Source organism: Sinocyclocheilus grahami, unplaced genomic scaffold, assembly GCF_001515645.1.
Source record: "Sinocyclocheilus grahami isolate Dianchi unplaced genomic scaffold, SAMN03320097.WGS_v1.1 scaffold3.1, whole genome shotgun sequence".
Lineage (NCBI taxonomy): Eukaryota > Metazoa > Chordata > Actinopteri > Cypriniformes > Cyprinidae > Sinocyclocheilus > Sinocyclocheilus grahami.
Genome location: NW_015505182.1, coordinates 6,670,937 through 6,696,203, shown reverse-complemented (window position 1 = coordinate 6,696,203; position 25,267 = coordinate 6,670,937). Strand labels below are relative to the sequence as shown.

Below are 25,267 nucleotides of genomic sequence, written 5' to 3'. Positions count from 1 at the left end.
GTGTGTATATATATATATATATATATATAGTTCACAATAGAACGCCGTTCGGGCCGATGATGTAGACATGGCGTAAACTCCTAGAGTAAATCATGGGGTAATTTTCAATTTTGGGTGAACAATCCCTTTAATGGACTGTTATTGTTGTTATTTTTATTTATATAAAAGATCTATATATAAAAATAAATATATATTGAATAGGCATTATTATTATTATTATTATTATTACAATTGCTATTTATATTATAATGTTATTAATATAATATAGTATAATGTATTAAATTTTACATTATATTGTATTAGATCTTGTAGCTTAAGTTGCCAATAAGATTTTTGGTTTGTAACATTTAATAGAGAATGAGGAGTTACGTCACGATCTTTTCACTCCGCATTGCATTTCGGGAAGGCGCCGCCATATTAGCAGGATACGCTATCCGTTCCCATGGTTACTTCTCATTCTCTGTAAGGATAAGTGCTTATCTTTTGTTTTGTTTTTGCCTTTAAGTTAAACAACCATTCATTCTTCATTGTATCGTTTGCAGGGAAGAGAAGCTATTTTATCATGCGATTTCAAGTTCTCCTTTCTCTTTGGAGTGTTACAAGCTGTTCGTGAATAGATAAGATCCCTGAAGTTGCAAAGACTAAAGTCTCAAATAGGGCTGTGACGGTGGCAGATTTTTACCACCGCGGTGGTAATGGACCAACTATATATTAGTGGTGTCAAAATTAGCGTGTTAACGCAGGCGATTAATTTTTTCAGTTTAACGCGTTAAATATTTTTTACCGCAGGGGCGGGGCTAGGGTTGGCCACCCTACTCACAACTGCTGCTTCTGTCACTTTTTCTCTTGAGAAGAAGTGCATTTATTCAGTCGCAGAACGACGCGTGCTCCTCTTCACAATCGGTGCTAGGCGCGAGTCACGCAAGCGTGGAAACGGTACTGTGCTCGCAGCGCTTGCTCTTCAATTGCACGCACAAAGGCGCCGGCGCGCTGTAGCCTGTATCCTTTCATATCAAAGCGCGAAATAACTCGTGCTCTCTCTTTTTCCTTATGTGTATGTGCGCACATCCTCGTACCTCACCGCTCCAAACTTAATCCAGGAAAGGTGTCCGGGAAAGGTGAACATTCCTGCATCAAGAAATAATTCAATTATTTATTTAAAATATTTAGCCTGTCATGTTTATAGTGTTTCTTGAAAATAAAATGTATTGTGTTCAGTGGAAAAAAGAAGAAGAAGTTTTTACCCAGATATTTAAAAGTAACATATTTTAGAGCTGTAATCGCAATACCGTGATTCCGTGAAACCGTGATATTTTTATCTAAGGTTATCACACTCATAATCTCATACCGGCCCATGCCTAGATATCACGTGCAATACGGCCGGTGGCAGTAGCTGTAATCGCAATACCGTGATTCCGTGAAACCGTGATATTTTTATCTAAGGTTATCACACTCATAATCTCATACCGGCCCATGCCTAGATATCACGTGCAATACGGCCGGTGGCAGTAGACGGCGACCGTCACAGCCCTAGTCTCAAACCCAAAGAGATATTCTTTAAAAAAGTTAAGACTGGTCCACGCCCTCCTAAAACGCCTCGTTCAAACATGCCCCCACATGTCTACATCACTGTGTGGGAAGATTTGCATAACGCCGTCCAAATGTTCAAGCAAAGAAAGAAGGCATAACTTTATTATTGTTGCCGCTGCCGCCGCCATGTTGTTAAGACGCTGTGTGTTTCGTTGCGAAAGCGAAAATACTTGTTTGGCCTTCCAAAAGAGGACACGACTAGAAATCAGTGGTTAAGTTGTATTTACAACACCGTTCCAGAACACTTCAACCCAAATATTCAGATGTGTGCAGCGCATTTTATGGAGGACTGTTTCCTGATCCTGGTAGAGTAGACTACAATGCCAGCTGTTCTGACTCACAGTCTGTAAGTACGTTTTCATATTTAAAGAATTTGCCACTGATGATTCAAACGCGAGTTTTGAGCAGTGTACAGTAGCGCTTGTTGTTTGTCATTTCTCCGATCACAAATGCAGACATGGTTTTATGTTTATGCGGCGCGATGAAACGCAACGCGTAAAAAGACAGTACAAGTCATTATAATCCATAATTATGTCACTGGATGCAACGAATGCCTAGTTTATAATGGGTTTTATTGGTGTTGTCTCATCGCGCGGGACACGGCATCACAGTATGGTAAGGGGCTTAACATTTCCGTCGCACCCTTGAGGTATTCGGCCAATCACAACGTACTGGATAGCTGGCCAATCAGAGCACACCTCGCTTTTCAGAACGATGAGCATTGTAAAAATCGACGTGTTTCAGAAAGGCGGGGCATAGAGGAGAAACAATAATGTACAGTATGTGGAAAATAATGTTTTTTTTTTTACCAAGTCATTATAATCCATAATTATGTCACTGGATGCAACGAATGCCTAGTTTATAATGGGTTTTATTGGTGTTGTCTCATCGCGCGGGACACGGCATCACAGTATGGTAAGGGGCTTAACATTTCCGTCGCACCCTTGAGGTATTCGGCCAATCACAACGTACTGGATAGCTGGCCAATCAGAGCACACCTCGCTTTTCAGAACGATGAGCATTGTAAAAATCGACGTGTTTCAGAAAGGCGGGGCATAGAGGAGAAACAATAATGTACAGTATGTGGAAAATAATGTTTTTTTTTTTACGTTAAACCACATAGACACATTTCATTACACCAAATACACCAAATAATTATCTTTTTAGCAACATCATATGACCCCTTTAATGTATGAAGGCATTTTCTGCTTTTTGTAAGCACAGCAGGTGGCAGTGCAGGAAAGCTGAAATCAGTTGCTTTGCACACATCATCTACAGGACTAGAGGTCACGCAGCAGACGTTTCCTTTACATCAGCTCACAGAATAACAACACAGCTCTCATACAGCAGAACTCCCTCAGGACCGCTCAAACACTGTATACCAGATTTTTTAGTTCATAAAAACAACTAGGGTCATTCTGTGAACTCAAAAATTATAACATCAAGATCTTGTCTTTATTTGTGTTGATAGAAACTTGAGATAAGCATAATTTGCCGATTAAAAGTCATTGTAAATGTAATTTATGCTCTAAAAGAAGAACTTAATTTACTGTTCACAAACTCATGGAACATTCAAAGAGAGTTCACACAAAAATGAAAATTCTGTGATCGTTTACTGACCCAAATGGTACAATATGAAGTCTGTCATTGGCTGTGTGTCGGTCACATGAGGGCGGTGTTACTCTGTCACAATAGGTTTTTGTGATTTCTCTTTGAGCTTCAGGATCTTTGGCCTGATCCTGCTGTGGAGGATTTGTCTTTAGTACCATTAAGTAAACTTGGCCTAGTTCAGACAGACAGGTGGTCGGGTTGTCACCTGACTTTTGAGTTTCAGATTTTTTTTCTATATCTCATTTGATTGATCATGTAAATGCAGCATGACGTCTGTGTATTGAGCAGACAGCAGTGTTTCCTGCCTAGCAACAGCATTGGTGGAGGCTGATCCTCTGTCCTGGACTGACGGATGGACAGAGGCTCAGTTTAGCAGGGATGCTGTGAGGTTCAGATTACCTTCCTTTAATCCTGACTCTATTCAACACACACACACACACACACCCACACAATAAGATAATGAATGGAGTATTTGGCTTAATGCAACATCCGATAATAATCATCACGACCCACCCCAACATGTGCTGTAACATTTTGATTAAAGCATTTTTACACGTACACACACACACACACAAACAAACAACAGCAGCCTGTTTCAGGTGAATAATACATTTGGATGATAATGATTGTTATTTTGGAGTCATTTTAGTACTTGTAGAAGACATACGTGGTACTTTATAATATTACATAAATCATGGAATATATACATTTATTTGCAACTAAGTATTGTAGTAGTAGTGGTAGTAATAATTATTGTTGTTATAGTATTGTTACTATTATTGTTGTTATTCTTATAGTACTTCTACTATATTATACTTATACATATTCTTGTAGTACATGATAATTTATATAATATATTTATAACAAACACAATGTACATAAAATAATATAACTTTTGTAGTTGTGATAAGTTTTGATGATTATGATTATTGTTGTTTAATTAATAGTAGTAAATGTTTTAGAATACTGATTTTTATATATATATATTATATATTTTGTAAACCGTAAATATGTAATATACTGTATAATACAGCAATAACTGTAGTAGTAATAATAGTTTTTATTAATGATTAAAAGGTGATGTTTTTAATAATAATTGATGTTTTGAAAATGATTTATTGTTATTTGGATGGGGAGTAGTACAAGTTATATATTATTATATTACATTATATTACATTACATTACATTACAGTGCCATGAAAAGTGTTGGCCCCCTTCCTGTTTTTTTATTTTTTTTGCATATTTGTCACACTTAAGAGCTACAGATCATCTAGCAAATTTTAATATTACACAAAGATAATGCAAGTAAATACAAAATGCAGTTTTTAAATGATGATTTCATTTATTAAGGGAAAAAATGCTGTCCAAACCTACCTGGCCCTACGTGAAAAATTAATTGCCCCCTCCTCTTAAAAGGGTCTTATGATGCGATTTAAATTTTTCCTTTCTCTTTGGAGTGTTACAAGCTCTTGGTGCATAAAGAAGATCTATAAAGTTGCAAAGACTAAAGTCTCAAATCCAAAGAGATATTCTTTATAAAAGTTAAGAGTCAGCCACGCCTAAAACGTACCTAAAACGGCTCGTTCTAATACACCCCCACATGTCTACGTCATGATGTGAGAAGATTTGCATAACACCACCCAAATGTTCACGCAAAGAAAGAAGGCGTAACTTTTATTCTTGCTGTAGTTTTGTTGTTGCTGTGTGTTTCGTTGTGAAAGCTAAACTACTTTGTTTGGACTTCCAAAAGAGGACGATATCCGCTTCGTCATGCCTAGAGCTGATCCGTGCTGGTCGCTGAGGAAATACATCAACTTCGCGCTGTGGATCGCCGGATCGGCTTTCACCGTGGACGAAGCGGAGTCCAGTCTGGGATCGTCACATGTGGTTGCCGCAAACCCACCGGCCTCCACTCACTCTAGCCGCAGGTATTTATATATAAAGATTCAAACGCGAGTTTTGAGCAGTGTAGAGTAGCACTTGTTGTTTGTCATTTCTCCGATCACAAATGCAGACATGGTTTTGTTTACGCGGCACGATGCAATGCATAAAAAGACAGTATAAGTCATTATAATCCGTAATTATGTCCCCGCTGGATGCAATAAATGCCTAGTTTATAATGGGTTTTAATGTTTATGTCTCGTAGCTCCGGCCGGGCAGGGCATCACAGTATGGTAAGGGGCATAACATTTCCGTCACACGCTTGAGGTATTCGGCCAATCACAACGCACTGGATAGCTGGCCAATCAGAGCACACCTCGCTTTTCAGAACGATGAGCTTTGTAAAAATCATTGCGTTTCAGAAAGGCGGGCATGGAGGAGAAACAATAATGTACAGCATGTGGAAAATAATGTGTTTTTTGAACGTTAAACCGCATAAACACATTTCATTACACCAAATACAAAAAATAATGTTCTTTTTAGCAACATCATATGACCCCTTTAAATCATGAAAGAACTGTGATTAACCACATTATTTTAGATCAACAACTTCTTGTTGATCGAAAATCACTTAAATAGAACCTGTCTGACAAAGTGAAGCATGCTTAAAGAGCAACACATCATGCTGCGATCTAAAGAAATCCAAGAACAAATGAGAAACAAAATAGTTGAAATGTATCAGTCTGGAAAGGGTTATGAAGCCATTTCTAAGGCTTTGGGACTCCAGCGAACCACGGTCAGAGCCATTGTCCGGCCGTCAGTTTGTAACCTCAGGCTCAAGCGCACTTGGGTTATGCAGCAGCACAATGATCCTAAACACACCAGCAGGTCCACCACTGAATGGCTCAAGAAAAACAAAATTAAGGTTTTGTAGTGGCCAAATCAAAGTCCGGACTTAAATCCAGTTGAGATGCTGTGGCATGACTTTAAACAGTCCATTCATGCTCTCAAACCCTCCAGTGTGGCTGAATTAAAACAGTTCTGCAAAGAAGAGTGGGCCAAAATTCCTCCCTAGCGTTGTGAATGACTCATTCCTAGTTATCACAAACGCTTGATTGCAGTTGTTGCTGCAAAGGGTGGCACAACCAGTCATTAGATTTAGGGGGCAATTACTTTTTCACGTAGTGCTAGGCAGGTTTGAACAGCTTTTTCCCTTAATAAATGAAATCATTATTTCAAAAATTTTTGTATTTACTTGGGTTATCTTTGTGTAATATTAAAATTTGTTTAATGATCTGAATCATTCGTGTGCGAAAAATATGCAAAAAAAAAACAGGGTGGCAAAAACTTTCACAGCACTGTATATTATATTGTTATATATATATATATATATATATATATATATATATATATATATATATATATATTAAAACTTAATTTGTGATTAGTAATATGCATTGCTAAGAACTTCATTTGGACAACTTTAGCGATTTTCTCAATATTTAGATTTTTTTGCACCCTCAGATTCCAGATCCAGATTCCAGATATGTTTTCAAGTAGTTGTATCTCGGCCAAATATTATCCTATTGTAACAAACCATACATCAATGGAAAGCTTATTTAGACATCAGCTTTCAGGTGATGTGTATATATCTCAATTTTGAAAAATTGACCGTTATGACTGGTTTTGTGGTCCAGGGTCACATATACATTTTGCCATCACCAGGCACTTTTTTATCAAAGGCAACTTGCATTGCATTTTGAGGTAAACTTTCTTTTAAAAGTTTGGGGGTTTTATACTCACAAAGGCTGTATTTATTTGATCAAAAATGCAGTAAAAAAACAGTAGTATTGTGAAATATCATTTTAATTTAAAATAACTGTTTTGTACTTAAATATATTTTAAAATGTAATGTATATTTGTGATGGCAAAGCTGGATTTTCAGCAGCTTAACTCCCGTTTTCATGATTCTTCAAAAATCATCAATGTTAAAAACCTAAAACATAATGCTTTTTTCCAGGACTCTGTGATTAATATAGTTCAAAGGAACATCATTTATTTGAAAAATAAATATTTTGTAATATTATAAATGTTTTTACTGCCATTTTTGATCAATTTCACGTCTTTGCTGAGTAAAAGTATTCATTTGTTAAAAAAAATAAAAAATGTGTTTTAATAATTCATGCATTCCCTGGGAATAAAACCCATGACTTTGCCATTGCAAAGTTCACTTCACTTGGCAATTCCTTTATTCAGCTTGATCAAGTTTTCAGTCAACTTCCAATGAAATTAAATATTGATCTTTTTTCCCCAATACTTTTAGATGGAACATTTTTGTGGAATTTTTGAGTTTTTAGGACAGTAAATATAAATGATGTTTTATTACATTTGATCATACCTATTTAAGGTGAAAAGAGAAGCACATTCTGTATGTCAATTAAAATTTCAATTGTACTTTTTCTGAATTTTCTGAGCCTAAAGATAAAGGGTGAAGAAACTCTTGTGTGTTTGAAGGAAATCTGCCTTTACATCCAACAAATACTTGTTTAACTGAACTTTTGCACTCCACAAAAATGAGACAAAACTTTGTTACAAAATCAACTGTGTTCCTTGAGCTTGTGCTGAATTAGTGCTTTTGTTTCGCCAGACTGAAGGTGGAATTCTAATCCTATGGCAGAAACATATATTACCCTTGGAATCAAAACCTTAATGGGAAATCTGTGATGACTGAACCCCCTGCATCAATCCTCTTTGTGCAACCTAGCGAGAGATACACATTATCTAGGATTTTTTTACACTGCACCCCTGCTCTCGACAGACCCTGGTTGGGAAACACTGGTCTAAATAATGCCGCGAGTGGGGCTTGAGGAAGTGGCGTCGCCTGCATCTGCGCAGTGAGACCTGATGCAGCCCCTGAAGCGAGACACAGGAAACAGAAATACTGCAAAATAATAATAATTAGGAGACGAAATAACGTTATAACATTTAGTTTCGTCTCGTTTTGGTCAACGAAAATGAAGAGACATTTTAGCATAGTTTTTATTTTGTAAGCCACATTTAGTCTCGTTTTTATTCGTCAACGATATTGCATTATACATTTAATTATCGTCATCGTCACGACCAGCATTTTCGTCTCGTCTCGTCTCGTTTTCGTCACGTGATAAAGGTTCGTTGACGACTATATTTAGTCCTAATTTTCGTTGACGAAAGCAACACTACTGGTTCCAAACATGGAGCTGCATAAAGGCCATGATTTTTGTATTGTCCATTTAAAAAAAAAAAAGTAAGAAAACAAGCTATTAACAAAAAATACCAAAAAAAAATCTAACTAAAAATTAAACTACAGTAGTCAACATTTGAAGTGGATCAAAACCTTTCATCAAAGTTGTCCTAAAACCTAAAACCAAAATGCGTTCTTGTCCTAGAACAAATTTTGACTGCTATACTTTTTGTAAAACCATGAGAAAACAGTTTATCAAATAAAACATAAAAATTAGGCTTTATTATTATTATTATTGATAATAATAGTAATTATTGTTGTTGTCTCAATTTTAAAACTGAGAAAACGGACTAAAAAATCTAAAAACAAAAATAGAACAAAAGCGAAAAATATGTTCAAATATCATTTAATAATAACATATAATAATAATAATAATAATAATAATTATTATTATTATTGTTGTTGTTACTATTATTATTATTGATAATAGTAATTGTTGTTGTTGGTGTTGTTATTATTGTGTTGTCTCTATATTAAAACCTTGAGAAAACAGGTTAAATAAGAAAAAACAAAACAAAATAAAAAAAAAGCAAAAAGCAAAAATATGTTCAAATATTATTTCATATTAACATTTATTATTATGTTATGTTTTTAAAAAAAATTGTATATAGCATTTAACTCTTACTCATTTCTAAATGTTCTTTGAAATGTGTATTTTAATCTATTATAAATCACATCTTTTAAAGTGCATGAAGGACTGTACTGTGGCCTCTGTTGGCTTCTGATACTTTTTTTTTTTTTTTTGCAATTTTGCTGTGTGAAGCTAGTGTCACATTACATATGTACCTTTAGCACTTTCAATTTATTTAATTTATTTATTTACAAGTTATCCCTCTAGGGTCTGTTTTGTAAGTCATAATTATTATCCTGATTAAATTAGGGCTAACCCACTTTTTCTTAACCATACTGTGACCCAACTTTTCCATCTCAAACGTGGCAGCTGCAGAACATTCAGTGTTCATGTAAACTTCCTCTTCACACTTCCTGCTGTGAAAACGGTGTTTTCTAAAGGTCAGTACATTCGGCCATCCTGAAAGCGGCCCACAATCAGTCAGGCCATGAATGGATTTGGAACGAGGCCGCTGATGGTGTCGGATGTGCCGACTCACTCACAGGTGCTGAACTGGCACATGGCACGGTGCTGTGCGGGGCGGGGAGGGGAGGGGAGGGGAGGGGAGGGACGGGGCGGTCGATCGTCCTCTGTGACACTGCTGCTTCTCACACACAGAGCCATCGGCCACTCACTCACTCTCACATTAAAACAAATGGCTGTCCAGGCATCGTTTGCTGTGCCAGCTGAATGGGTTTACTGCTAAACTAAATACAAATTCCCTGGGCTCCGCTGTCAGCCAAAGAAATCAATGATATCGTGAGAGGGAAAAGACCTATGAGTGTTTGATAAAGCTTGTGGCTTTGACACCGAATGCTGACGTTACTTTGCTTTCTTAGAACTTCACACAGTATATCATATTAGGAAACACTAATAATCTATAGGAACAACATTAGCAGACATTAGGACATTCTGGAATATTTCACTCAGACCAATTCTGGTTGATTGCTGAATTTACATAATGACCATTAAAGTGTATATTTGGCAGATTTCCTACATAGCGCTGCTAGTTTAATGTCTCTCGCATCACTTCTCGGACTCTTTTCTTTATTGATAATAAAATGTTTTGTCATGATTAGGTCAAAGGTCTGAGACCCAGAATGTAATTTAAATGCTTAACGTCACTAGTAATTTGTTTATTTGATTAGTGACCTAGAAATAGTGTGGAATAAACTAAAAAACAAATTCTTTGTTTTTGTCATTTATTTGGTTAAATAATTTAAAACAATGTTTGGTTTCAAGGTTGAGATTTGATTTTGAAACCCTTACTTAAATTGCATGTATATCATTCTTAACTTAATTGTTAATGTACTTTAAGAAGTTAGAAATGTTACTGAAGTTTCATTTAATATATTTTCATATAAATTCATATTGAGTGTACATTAAACTGGTGATCTGTTGAGCATTTAAAAATATATTTAAAACAATCCATTCATTTGGATTACGTTGTTTTAACATTAATTTAACTAATAAACTTAATGTGATGCATATTTTACAGTCAAGAATGAGATTTATGTAATAGTACCAATAAACTGAATGTGTTTTTAAATATGCAGTAACTTTTAATATGCAATAATTATATATTAAACCTGGTTTATATATTTATATATTATTTAGGTATTAATAAATTCAGTTTGTTTCAATCTCATACATTCTAACTAAATTAATTTGAATTGTTCCACAGCTGGCCGTATTTGTGCCATATTCAGTTTTGTTTTTACAAATAACAGATTTATGCTGATTATAAGCAATTTAAATGAATTCATATTGAAAAATATTTTTGTTACTTATGTACAGCATTGTTGTGTTCTTGATTCTGATTAATTAACAGACATGACAAGATATTATAATTAATGTACATCCAAAATGAATGCCAAGTGCTTTGCATATTGTGTAAACATTATTTTTATTAATTAATTTTTTTTATTTATCATTTTTATTTATTTATTTAAAAGCTATAGTCTTTTACAGAAAGGTCTAAAAGGGCAGTTATTAAATGGAAATCAAAAGCATTTGAAGTGTGAAAAGTATTAATTGTAACATTATAATATCCTACAATCTCTCCCCTGTTGTTCACCTTGTTGCTCAGGAATTGTTTTCTTTGGCCAGTGACATTTAAAGACACTACGCATGAGTTCACTCACCTCAGTCAACACTGCACCAGAATGCCCTATAGATGTCAGATGGCACCTGTGGAAAACAAAAAGTCTGAAGTGGCAATAACAACACTGAGAACCTAGTGGACCCTGGGAAATGGAAAGTTTAGAATGAGTGCGCATTCTATGAACTGAGATTCACTGAAAAGCGCTGCCTGCACCTCAGTAAGGACTGCAGGGATGTTCGGGTCAATTTGTTTGCAAATTTCTCTCTGGCGATTTAGTCAATTCTCTCTGAGGAGACATAATTCATATCTGAAATGAAATGCTTTGGAAGCTGAAGATTCAGAAATCAATAGCTTGTTGCTCAGTTGCGGGTTTTTTGTTTATATGTTTTGTTCCTTTGAAAGTCAGTATGCTTTTATTGCTGAATGTGTCGCTTGTAGTGTCTGAGTTGAATATGTAGGGTTGGGTATGGTTTGGGGTTTTTTCGATACCAGTGCCAAATCGATACTTTTAAAACGGTTCCGGTGCCTGAACCGATGCTTATTAAAAAATAAATAAATAAATAAAAATTCCCCCAAAAAATGATGGGTTGGCCATTAGAACAGAAATAGAATAGAGAGTGCAAATGAAATGATTTTTTAATAATAAAAAAAAAACAAGCAGAGAAAATTAGAAGTAGCATTAGAATAGAGAGTGCTAGAGTTAGAGGGTCAGATGAAGATGAAAGAGATGTGTTTTCAGCCGTTTCTTGAAAATATTAAGGACTCAGCTGCTTGGATTGAGCTGGGCAGGTCATTCCACCAGGAGGGAACAGTTAATGTAGAAGACCATTAAAGTTGTATCATAGGTAGAATGCAAAATGTTTCAATACAAGCATTTCAGTCAAATGTAATGTATGCAATATTTCAAACCTTTAACCCACTTGGGGAAAATCAACCCATGGCAACAGTTTAAAAGTAGCCCAATTCTGTGGAAAAAACGCAGACTTGGCAACCCTGCATCTAACAAGAGCTACCGGAGTCAAGCTTTGACTGATCACAGGTCGAGAATAAAGAGAGATGACTGACAAGATCATGCTGGAGTATACGCTCAACAGATTCTGAGCTCATTGACAAATATCTGATCTTGTAAGATGTCCTTGCTCCCTGTGCGGCCGGACGCATTTTTGTAGGTCCAAAAAGAGGACGTATGGTCACCCTAATCTATTGCTAATCAATGTATTCTTTTTAAAGTAGCATATAGAACATATTTTCTGCCTCATTCTGTGACAATAAGCCTCATCAGATCACAAAAGGAAGCATTTGACTGGTGTTGTTGAGTAAAAAAAGTTATGTTCTCTTTTGTTGGACAACAGGTTTAGAAATGTGAATACAAGGGAGGTTTAGCTTTAGGAATTGTAATTTAAGCATGTTTAGCTTAGTTAACGGAAGGCTACCTGCTGCCATCAGAGCAAGTGCAATTACTGCATTCACGCGCTCCTCGGATGCTCTCATTTCCCGAGTTGTGCTTTTAAGTCGGAATGTGGAAACAAACGTGGACACTCGCGTTACTACAAATATGTGTTGGATTTGTACTATTAGAGTTTTCTGACTTGAGTTCACATGCATTTTCTCAGTCGGGAAATAATTTTTCACGTGCGGTGCCAGTGATGATGCTTCTTACGTCTGTTTCGGAGAACCTGAGGACAGATATTTCAATCGATCGCTCAGGCATGGCACCGAAATCTGCGTTCGGATTCGGTTCTAGTACATACCGGTTACATGGGTACGAGTGCCATATTGGTACCAAGTTTCGGTACCCAACCCTATTAATATGTGCACCTTATTCGGTCAGAAACTCCCTCCTGAGTTGTTCACTTTCTAGCTTGATTCACTGGGTCGTGTAGAGCCTGTGATTTTACAATTGGGCCATTTATATCTGCAGGGGTGCCAAAGCACGCTGTCAAAGTGACGTGTGTGTGTGGAAGGCTAAGAAAGGGAGTTGAGAGCGTAGCCTTTGGGGTGAATGAGTCTTGTATTTTTTTACGTTTTGAATTTCTGTGTGAGACAAACAATTTGCAGGTTGACAGGAAGTAGGTCAGCTCACTTTATTGTTCTCACGTAGGTCACTGAAATAGAAATTATCCATGTGTGTATGAATACTCTCTATATCGAGTCATATCGACTCTCTATGCTGACTATAAAGGAATCCATTTCTTTTTTGTGACCTGGATTATCAATAATTCAGAAAGTTCAGACACTTGTGTGCAGTTTGTCAGCGCTGTATCTTTTTATTGTTCCCTTCTGTTTCTGGGACCCAATAAGGCATAAATGCTTTGATTCAGTCAGGCAAATTTACATCTAGCATCTTGCAAACATTTATCAAGAAAACTTCACTAGTAACTCTTTACAAAGCACTTTTTATAATGTTTGTGGTCAGTAAGATTTTTAAATATGTTTCTAATTAAGTCTCTAATGCTCATCAAGGCTGCATTTATTTGATCAAAAATACAGTAAAGACCGTAATATTGTGAAATGATGTAACAAATTAAACTAATTGTTTTCTATTTTAATATATTTTAAAATATAATTCATTCTTGTGGCGTAAAGCAAAATTTTCAGTGTCACAAGACCCTTCAGAAATCATTGTAATATGCTGATTTGCTGCTTATGAAGGATTTCTTATTATTATTAATGTTGAAAACAGTTGTGTTGCTTAATATTTTTGTGGAAACCATGATTTTTCAGGACTGTTTGACTAAATTGGAAAAGAACAACATTTATTTGAATTAGAAATCTTTTGTGACATTATAAATATCTTAACTGTCACTTTTGAATAAAAGTGAATAAATATCTTACTGACACCAAACTTTTGAATGGATCTATATGCTAACATTAGCTACTGCAATAGCAGAAATAACAATGAACAGTGCTTTTACTCTTTTATAATCTTTTCTTCTTTTTTTTTTGTTATATCTTTGGGCTTTTTATTCTTTTGTTATTCAGACAGGACAGTGGAGAGATGACAGAAAAGTATTGGGTAGAGAGAAGGGAGCGGGACCGGCATTGGACCTCAAGACGGGAATCGAACTCGGGTCGCCGTGGCGTGAACACAGTTGAGCTGTATATGTCGGAGTACTAACCACGAGTTTTAAAGATTTAAAACATTTTAAAGTGTTTTAAATCAACACTGAACATAAACAATGAACAACAGGACATTAACATTAGCCTAGATTAATAAATGCTGTAAAAATCGTTGTATATTGTTAAGTTACCTAAGGCATTAAAGGGATAGTTCACCCAAAAATGAAAATTCTGTCATTAATTACTCGCCTTCATGTCGTTCCAAACCCATAAGACCTTCGTTCATCTTCAGAAGATAAATTAAGATATTTTTGTTGAAATCCGAGAGTTTTCTTAGCCTGCATAGACAGCAAGGGAACTACTACGTTTAAGGCCCAGAAACAAAGTAAGGACATCGTTAAAATAGTCCATGTGACATCAGTGGTTCAACTGGTTTAATTTTATGATGCTACGAGAATACTTTTTGTGCACAAGGAAAACAAAAATAACAACTTTATTCAACAATTCCTCTCTGCCACCATTCATGAGTGTAGCACGATGCATAAGAATTGTTGAATAAAGTCGTTATTTTAGTTGCTCAAAAAGTTGCGCAGTTTCATTTTGAATCCTCTATTGTGTTGTTTTTCATGTTGTAATTATAACTTAACTCATTATTAACTCACCCTCGTTTTGTTCCAAGATTCCAAAAATTACTTTTGTGGATGGTATTTTGAAGGCTCTTCACTTTCCATACAGTGGTAGTTCGTAATGACCACAGCTGTTCTGCATTTGTGTTTACACTTGGAACAACATGAGGGTGAATTTTCATTTTTGGGCCAACTATTCCTTTAACAGTGGTCTTTCATTTCCTTTTGACCCACTGACTGGCTACTCAAACCCACCTCAAGGAATTCCGTCCTGATTTCTCTATGTCAGGAGGCGGTCTGTCTGCTTGCATGACTCTCGCCGTCTCACCCCAGGCTTATTCCGGTCATCGACTCTTTACCAACAGGGCGGTCAATACCAGCCAGCTGAGAGGCTGAATAAGTGAGCCCTGAGGAAGAGACTGACACCATCCGTCTCACTTTATCCCTGGAAGACCACTGGCCCACTGAGCTAAAATTAGGGTTTTTTTGGGGTCTAAAAGAGCAAGATTAGGTGCTCGGTCCATAATGATAGATTTTTTGTTCTTTTGAAAAATGACCAGGGGAAAAAGAATCACATGCCCAGTGATTAAAAATAAAAAAATAAAATACTTGCTCTAGTTTTATATTCTGTCATATTGCTGTGAGGGATTTGGCTGTTCATTAAAGCAACATTGATCTTGGAGGTGGGCTGCTATATTAACTGCTTAGCCCAAGTGACAGTAGGAGCTGTGAAAATAATTGGCCCTTGTTTCAAGTGGCTATGAATTTTCTCTTATTGTGAAGCATTGCCATGTGTTCGCAGCTCGTGAGGGAACAGAAAGCCTGTGTTTTAAGACTCTTTGGCTGCCTCAAGAGCAATGCGTTTGTGAACACAGAAGTCTGCTACTTTCAGTTTCTGTAGCAGTTGTTTTTATTGTCTGCTGGAAAACAGATCTAAAGAAGAACATCTAAAGGTACATATTTAAGTGTTTATTCCCAGTAATGTCTTTGATTTCATTGATCTTATTAGAGGTTTCAACACAACTTTATATACAGGTTTACACTGTGTGCTAACCAGACACGAAATGACAAGAATGGCATTCAATCACGAAACAGATCCACCAATCAGAACTGTTCTGCCTGTTTGTGAACTAAAGCAAACATTTCTAATACTGCAGCTGAAGAGCATACAATTAAAAACACATACATTGAAGTATCTGACTTTTTTCTCGCTTTTTATGGCTGATTGATTGATCAACCATAAAATTTTGATGATGATTTAATATGCAATAAGACAAGGTCCACTGACATTTTAGTGTTGACACGGCTGTCTGGCACGACACCACAAAGATGAAATCTTTTTGTATTATTTTTAAAATAAGATTTAGCATTATTTGAGTGTTATTAATAGCATTTATTAATATTTTAAATCAGTTTTTATATTTTGTTTTCATTTTAATTTTAGGTTAAGTTTTAGTAATCTTATGTGCTTTTGTCATTTTTATTAGTTTTGAATATATTTAACTTTCATTTTTATTTATTTCAGCTTTAGTTTTAGTAATTTTAGTTTATCAACTAAAACTTATTTTATTCAGTTAACTGCCAGGGCAACATTTCTAATTTTAATTTAAGTTTTTCTTCAAATATTTATATTTTTATTTTACTTGAGCTTTTTTTCAGTTAACTAAATCTTTTTTTAATTAAAAAAAAAATAATAATTTTAGTTAACACTAACAATGCTGCATAACAACAGTCGCTTTATCATGTTGTGTTTGGTTGGGACAGTGTTCGATTTATATGTAGTTGCAGACAAAATTTCAATACTCAAAGAGTGTAGCAAATACTATCTTTTGTCTGTTTAATGGAAAATAAGGGAGAGGCTAAAAATATCAAAACAAACCATATCTAGGTGATTTCTAAAACCACCTCAGATATTGTTTTATCAACATTCAAACTCAAAAGGTGAATTGTATTCTATGCTTTGAAGAACAAATTAGACCTTTGATATACTTAAAAAGAAACAACTGTGATATCTTTGTGTAACTCATTTGCCATATGACTTATCTAGAATTGAGTCACTATGCTAAGGAGTTACTGTCAGAACGTAAACACACATGCATCTGGAAATTTCATCATTTTGAAACTTTATGCAATGTCATTTATATTTGACTCTAGGATCATTGATAACTGTTAAAAAGTTACTTTTTTTAAAGTTTCAAAATGACAAACTCAACCTTTAAAAAAAAAAAAAAAAACAGTTGTCAAAGATCCTAGAGTCAGTCATGTGACTCCATATGTCTGCATGCAAAGATCACACCCTATAAAAATGGAAACCTTTTTCTTGGAAGAACATTTTCATGATCATGTGGAAGGTCCCAGAAAGAGGTTTCCATTTCTATAGGATGTGATCTTTCATACCATATTTTAACTCCCCCCATTGCATTTAACTATTTACCACTTGAGATATTTTTCTTCTTGATGGAGAATGGCCAGATAAGACCAGGTTTTAATGTCGTAATGAAGTTGACCTATATCAGCCTATATCACTTGCTGCTGTTTTCACTGGGGAAGGCAATAAAGCCATAATCCACAGAGAACAGATGGAATTCCACCTGCTCCATACTTTTAGTGATAAAGTAGATTACTTGGATTACTTTGTATTATTCACCTTAATAGGTTTTCAAATTGTGAATACATAATTAATTTGCAGGAGGATTACTGTATATCTCAAAAGAAGGGGCAACCTAAAAGAGTCAGATATGTCCCAAGATGATGCTGTTAAAAGCTAGTGCAAAACTCTTACATCTGTAAAACACAGCCACTCTCTTAAAAGTATGTCAAGCTTCAGCGCCCCTAGTCATTTTAGATGACCAGGCTATTTTTGAGCATGTTCAACTGTGTGTTCCCTTGGCTGTAAACATGCTGGGAATGTCCTAGATGTGTATGCACTCAGCTAAAACAAGAAATTTTGTTTATAAAGCTCCATTGGCATGTCTCCAGCACCTTGGGCCTGGTGATGATGGAGCTGGTGAACTTCACGTGGTCCTGTTTCTTGAAAGTCTTCAGCCTATTGCTTCAGGCTACAGAGGCCCAATAAAATGAATTAGTGCAGTGGTTAATGCTTCAAAGGGGCATTTTAACGTGCTTGCTGACATGCCCTCAGGTGCACACCAAGCCTCTGTGGCTCATCCTGCCCAAAGCGATTGTTCCTTTTTTGATCTGGTGTACTGTGATGCATGGGTTTTATTTTTGGAGGTTTGAAGCAACTCTCATTTTTGGAGGGTAAAAATGGTCCTTATTCAAACTGGGGAGTCAAGGTTGGTCTTTGGGATTTGCTCATTTCAGAGCTTTTTCATTTTCAGAAGTTTCAGGACCAATAGTGGCACCAAACTAAATCATAAAATATGACAAATAAGAAATATCATGGTCGATATTATAAATAAACACTGCCTGTTTTTGTTGTTGGTTTTAATAGTGCTCTGCTAAATAGTCACATCAGAATGAAATCGTGTACTGTAGAATAGATTGTTTTGGTAACAGTTCTTCTTTGTTAATATTAATGCATTAAAAATACAGAACTAACTTTTAACAGCATTTATTAATCCTGGTTAATGTTAGTTAGTGTTACAACTTAACATTAAGGCTGCATTTATTTGAACAAAATACAGTAAAACGAGCAATATTTTAAAATAACAGTTTTCTGTTTTAGTATATTGTAAAATGTAATTTATTGGCGTGCTGGCAATGCTTTTCAGCATCATTACTCCAGACTTCAGTGTCACATGATCCTTCAGAAATCATATGCCGATTTGCTGCTCAAGAATTTTTTTTATTATCAGTGTTGAAAACAGTTGTGCTGCTGAATATTTTTGTGGAAACTGTGATGCACTTTTTTTTCAAGACTCTTTGATGAATAAAAAGTTCAAAAGAACAGCATTTATTTAAAATTATATTATTTAAAATATTTTATAAAATTATAAATGTCTTTACTGTCACTTTTGATAAATTGTATGCTGAATAAAAGTATTAATAAATATGAATTAAATACTACTTATAATAATTTTAGTTCTTCTAGTGTAGAGTGTACTATTATCTACTTCCAGCTGATTATTAAAGCTCATTGAACTGGGAGAGGATAAATTAGTTTAACATTTATAAAAAAAATGTTTTTACATCTCTAGGTTTTGTTTTTGATCTCCATACACTGTGGATGTGCTTCCTGTTTCATACAAATTCAGCACTTGTCCTCCTTTTATCATTTCTCATGAAGTGTTTTGTAGTCAGACTGTGTGTTTGGAGGGGAGCGCTGAGATTGTTGATATTGATTTGTCCAGTTTCCGGTGCTTGTTTGGAGAGACGTCGGTGTGAAATGCCTGACCAACTAAACAGCTCCGGCTGGCTGCTCTCTTTTCATTGTTCTAATTACAACAAGCATAGTTAGGGCCCCCTATGTTTTGCTTTCCGAAAGTGTGTCATTGTGTGCGTGGCCTCTGCTCCACAATGGTGTGTCCTGAATGTTGTCTTGAGGGCTTTGTTCGTTGTCCAGTGGGCTCACACGAAGAACGTGAGGCCATCCGATGTGAGAGAACCCCTCCAGATGATGATGTTCCATCATTTGTTATTTCAACTATGTTATGGGTCTTCTGCATTATAGAACACGCGAAGAAACAATATAATATCTCTGATTCATTGCATGTAGCACTGTTCACAACCCATAGGATGTGATTATTTTAGTGTTTGTTAATTTCATACAGATTTGCTTTACTTTCTCTTTCTTTTGCACCCTAGAACTGAAGCGCATTGTTCAGTTGGACCTGGACCTCAAATTCAGAAGCAACATCAGAGACCTCTTCCAAGAGTTTAACCAATTCCCTACTGAGGCTGTCATTGGAATTGCACGTGAAATGCAGCCAGTTTACAGGTATCTGACTCAGCTCTGTGTACAGTAAAGTAATTGTTTTCACTGTTCTCACATTTATATGCTCCTTGTTGATAAATCTGGTGCATTCATACCAAAAAGTATGAAAAGAAGCACTATACGATATATTTGAATGTTTTGAATGTTTGTTTAATTTGTCGGTATTGGTCAAAATTGGATATTTAATTGTATATTTCCCCAATTTATAAATTTTAGATTACCTTTGCCATCATCTAACGTTAGCTTAAAGTAAATCTTTAAAAATATTAGGATTTTTATAGTTGTTAAAAGTAAATAAAATCTCTAAATGAATATTGTTTTTTTTTCACTGTACATTAAAATGTTAATTTTAGTGTTTATTATTTTATAAGATAGAATTTTAAAGGGGTCATATGATGCTATTTAAATTTTTCCTTTCTCTTTGGAGTGTTACAAGCTCTTGGTGCATAAAGAAGATCTGTAAAGTTGCAAAGACTAAAGTCTCAAATCCAAAGAGATATTCTTTATAAAAGTTAAGAGTCAGCCACGCCTGCCTAAAACCTTTCACTGTAGACGAAGTGGAGTCCAGCCCGGGATCGTCACATGTGGTTGCCGCAAGCCCTCCGGCCACGCCGTTCTCAAGCCCGCCTGCCGCCGCTCACTCAAGCCCGCCGTGTGTTTCGTTGTGAAAGCGAAACTACTTTGTTTGGCCTTCCAAAAGAGGACATGACTAGAAATCAGTGGTTAAGTTGTATTTACAACACTGTTCCAGAACAGTTCAACCCAAATATTAATTTGTGTGCAGCACATTTTATGGAGGACTGTTTCCTGATCCTGAATGAGTAGACTACAATGCCGGCTGTTCTGACTTACTGCAAGTAAGTTTTCATTTAAAGGATTTGCCACTGACGATTCAAACATGAGTTTTGGGCAGTGTAGAGTAGCGCTTGTTTGTCATTTCTCCGATCACAAATGCAGACATGGTTTTATGTTTACGCGGCGCGATGCAACGCAACGTGTAAAAAGAGAGTATAAGTCATAATCCGTAATTATGTCCCCACTGGATGCAACAAATGCCTCGTTTATAATGGGTTTTAATGTTTGTCTCGTCGCTCTGTCCGGACAGGGCATCATCACAATATGATGGCCATTCTTTTTAGCAACATCACATGACCCCTTTAATACCTGCAATTTATTGGTTATCAGCTATAATTGAAAATATTTTTAATATATGATGCATTCCAGTATTATTTTAGTATTATTTATATGCTGTTATATAAATATTTTGAATTCTAATAATTTTTAATTTTCATTTAAATCCTAGTTTTAGTAATTTTGTGTTTTTTTTTATTGGTTCACTTTTTTAAATTTCTTTTTAATTTAACTTGACCTAGTACTTCAACTTAAACGTTAAGCTTAGAAGATAGCTGCCAAGACAACATTTCTATTTTTTTTTACTTTTTCATTTAATATTTATATTTTATTTCAGCTTTATTTCACTTACCAAAAACAATTTTAATAGTTTCAGTTAGCAATAACAAGAATGATACATTTCTAATAAAAAGTACTGTAATACCACCTTGTTTTGTGTTTTACATGGTAGTGCCATGATAGTTTGGATGTTCACCATGGTAGTACAATGGTATTCTTTGAAGGTCTATGTTAATATGATGGTACATGCGCCATGGTAAATTTCAAAATGTTATGAAATTACCATTTGATACACTGCCATGTTATGATGACAGTAATGTTTTGTGTCTTTTAGGCAAACACTATTGTATTCTCTGTTCTGTACATCAAACCTGTAAAAGATATAGAGGTGCACTTTGATTTGCACCTAAATTTATAAAAAGGGTGACAAAATAGCAAAGTAATTTGGTCAAAACAGCTTTTTCAAAATCTGAGAGAGACTTTGGGCAACCTGTCCTCCAAACAGAATGTCGAAATGGTCATTGCCATCAGTCTTGTGGCCTGGCAAAGGCATGCTGGGCATTAAAACTGGGACGCATTTGGAACCAAACAGAGGTGGAAGCCTTTTCACAATGTTCTCCAAGAGCCATCATGTGACTAGAGCTTTCAGGAAACCGTTTCTAATAGCTCCAGTGTTTAGCATCCGAAACATGAGGAGGATGCTCAGATTGGTGATAGCAATTCACAAAGGAGGCTGTTTTTTCTTTTGGTTTCTGTGAGTGTGTTTGTGTTATTTTTTTTCTGTGTGTCTATGCATGAGAGAGGGAAAGACTGTAGGGGCTTGTCGGCTTAAAAAAAACCCCACAAACCCTACATTGATGTTGTGCCTCTTTTGAAGCAAGACAGCCTTGCTTTAACAGACTTTCTTAGTTGATACCTCATTTAGCTTCCTTAAACAGGCACAAAGAACTAACAACCTAAAACAGCTTTGATTATCAGGATATTTAACCAAAAAGTGTCAAGACTCACATGATTGAGTATGCAGGCATGAATTATCAGATATTAATGTTGATGTTGATTAATGAGCATTTACCAAAGTACTTTAAGGGTTGGCACTAGATGGCACTTTAGTCCCCACTATTCTCTTGTTGAATGTTGTTCCTTTTCATTTGTCCTATATTCTCATCAGACCTGCCTCACCTCAGTCAGAGCAACAAGTCAAGTCCTTGTATAAGAAACCAGCAAATCGTAGCAAGTACATCTCTGTTAAAAGAGTACTTCAACCAAAAGAGAAAACTTTGCCATATTTTACGCACTCATTTGTTGTTTCAGCACGTACAGTGGTGTGAAAAAGTGTTGGCTCCCTCCTGATTTCTTTTTTTTTTTTGCATTTGTCACACTTTAATGTTTCAGATCATCAAACAAATTTAAATATTAGTCAAAGATAAGTAAACACAACATGCAGTTTTTAAATGAAGGTTTTTATTATTAAGGGAAAACAAAATCCAAAACTACATGGCCCTGTGTGAAGAAGTGTGGTTTATCACACCTGAGTTCAATTTCTCTAGCCACACCCAGGCCTGATTACTGCCACACCTGTTTGCAATCAAGAAATATCTTAAATAGGATCTGCCTGACAAAGTGAAGTAGACCAAAAGATCCTCAAGAGCTAGACATCATGCCGAGATCCAAAGTTTTCCCCTTCTTGCTTGAAAACGTACTAACATAATTGGATGGTAATTCAAAAAAGAGAAGACTGCCCATATAGTTTCTTGAAGCAGTACGGTAGCTTTGCAAGAAAAACAAACTTGCATGTAATTTTTTATCTGTTTTTTTTTTTTTTTTTTTTTTAAGTAATCAAAAAAAGTACTGTACAGTCAGCTGGTCATTAAATAATCTCTCACAGCATGATCAGGAACCAAATGTAAAACTTGTTGCATTGCAATTTAGTTAAGTTATCTCTATTATGTTAAAAGAAAGAGAATGTGTAAAGGTATGAAAGAAACTAGCTACACTGCCATTTAAATGATTGGGGTAAGTAAGATTTTTTTTTTTTGAAAGAAATTTTAAGCAAGGATGCATACAATTGATTAAAAGTAACAGTTAAGACATTCATAATGTTACAAAAGACTTCTATTTCAATAAAGTTATTTTTTTAAACTTTCGTTCTATCAAAAAATCCTGAAAAAATGCATCATGGCTTTTCACAAAAATATTAGTAGCACAACTGCTTTCAACTTGGATAATAATCAGAAATATTTCTTTAACATATTAAAATTATTTCTGAAGGATTATGTGACTCTAAAGACTGAAATAATGATGCTGAAAATTCAGCTTTGTCAACACAGGAATGATTACATTTTGAAATATATCGTAGAAAACAGTTATTTAAAATTGTAAAAAAACAACAACAGCAAAAAGAACCTTAATATTACTGCTTTTACTGTATATTTTATTAAATAATTACAGCCTGATTGAGCATAAAGGCTTCTTAAAAATAAATAAATAATTATAATAAAAAAAAAATCTTACCAACACAAACCTTTTTTGTTATTGTAAGAACTGAGTTTAAGAACTAGTCGGTTGCCTTAAATGATTGTTTAGTGTCATTACACCATGTGCATAATTATTAGGCACGTTGATATTCTTATTTCTTTTTTTCCAAGCACATTTTACCTATTCCAAACCACATCGATCTTAATAATTACTATTAATTTTGTATTTAATCGTTTATAAGTGATATATAATTGTCCATGAAGGCTGGAAGTGAAAAACTCCTTATATTCAGGTGTGCAGAATTATTAGGCATGTTTTCTTTTACAGATAAAATTAGCCAAAAAAAGAGGTTTAACTCCGACTGAAAAGTCAAAAACGATTAAATCCCCATGAGAAATGTTCAAATCTAATGCAATACAGAAATTGCAAAGATAAAAGGTTTGTTCATCCAAAACTGAAAATTAGCCCATAAATTACTCACCCTCAAGTCATCCTAGGTGTATATGACTTTCTTCTTTCAGACAAATCCAGTCGGAGTTATATAAAAAAAATTGTCTTTGATCTTTCAAGCTGTTCAATGCCACTCAGCGGTTGTTGCATGCATCAGTCCAAAATAAATTAAATAAAAAGCGACCATCCATTTAAAAAAAGTGTCTCACATGGCTCCGGGGGGTGAACAAAGGCCTTCTGCCCAGAACTGCTTTCGTGTACAACTGTTGGCGCAACCTACATTAAAGTGATTATTACATTTTGAATATGCATATTTTTCTTACAAAAATGCATCGATTTGCTACAGGGGGCCGTTGTTCACCCCCTGGAGCCGTGTGAGACACTTTTTTTTATTTTTATGGATGGGCGCTTTTTATTTAACTTCTTTTGGACTGATGCATGCAACACCCGCTGAGTGCCATTAAACAGCTTGAAAGATCAAAGACAATTTTTTATATAACTCCGACTGGATTCGTCTGAAAGAAGAAAGTCATATACACCTAGGATGACTTGAGTAATTTATGGGCTAATTTTCAGTTTTGGGTGATCTAACCCTTTAAGACATGACCATTGGACAGCAAAATTCTCACTGGGTCAGCGGGGTCAGAAAAAAAGACATGTTAACTGCAAAAGATTTAAGAATTAATGCGAAGAGTTAGGTGTAAAAATATCAGGAAACATTTAGTCTCCAGCGCCACCATTTTCCAGAACTGCAACCTTCCTGGAGTCTCTAGAATTACAAGGTGTCAGGTTCTTAGAGACTTTGCTTGGGTAAATAATCCTTAAAAATTACCCCCACTTAATAAGAATAACATGCAACTAACATGTGTTAGTTTAATTGATGTGACCTTTCCTTACCTAGTGTCATTCACCCATACACGATTTTTGAAAATTAGAATTTCATGTTTTTCCAGTGCATTTTTCATCTGTCTGTTCACCGTTTTGAAGTTTGAAGAGGGTCAGGGAAGTTATCAGGCTTTCAGCTGTGTGAGGAGCTAGTGTAACTTCTGGACAAAAGAAATAAGCTATGCTGATGGAAAAATAGTCCCTGTGAGAGTCCCCCCCCCCCCCCACAACAGAGTGCAGGTTTTCCACAACAGTTCTCTCACTACACTCACACAAAACCACGTAAACAATTGAGAAGGAGATAAAAAAAGCGTAATGGGCCATTGAGGTATCTGTGGTGTACATCAGCAGTAGCAGTGCTGGGGTTTGTTGATAACATCTAACACCT

General features: G+C 35.5%; 1 protein-coding gene across 1 annotated transcript in view; it reads left to right on the top strand.

Moving 5' to 3' along the window:
• The window catches only part of LOC107581703 (xyloside xylosyltransferase 1-like), a 59,265-nt gene that overhangs the window by 6,739 nt on the left and 27,259 nt on the right, over positions 1–25,267 (top strand). Inside the window, exons 5-7 of the mRNA XM_016267334.1 lie at positions 7,730–7,762; positions 17,871–17,904; positions 19,530–19,662. Of these exons, the coding sequence (XP_016122820.1) occupies positions 7,730–7,762; positions 17,871–17,904; positions 19,530–19,662 (200 nt within the window). The remainder of the gene's footprint in view (positions 1–7,729; positions 7,763–17,870; positions 17,905–19,529; positions 19,663–25,267) is intronic.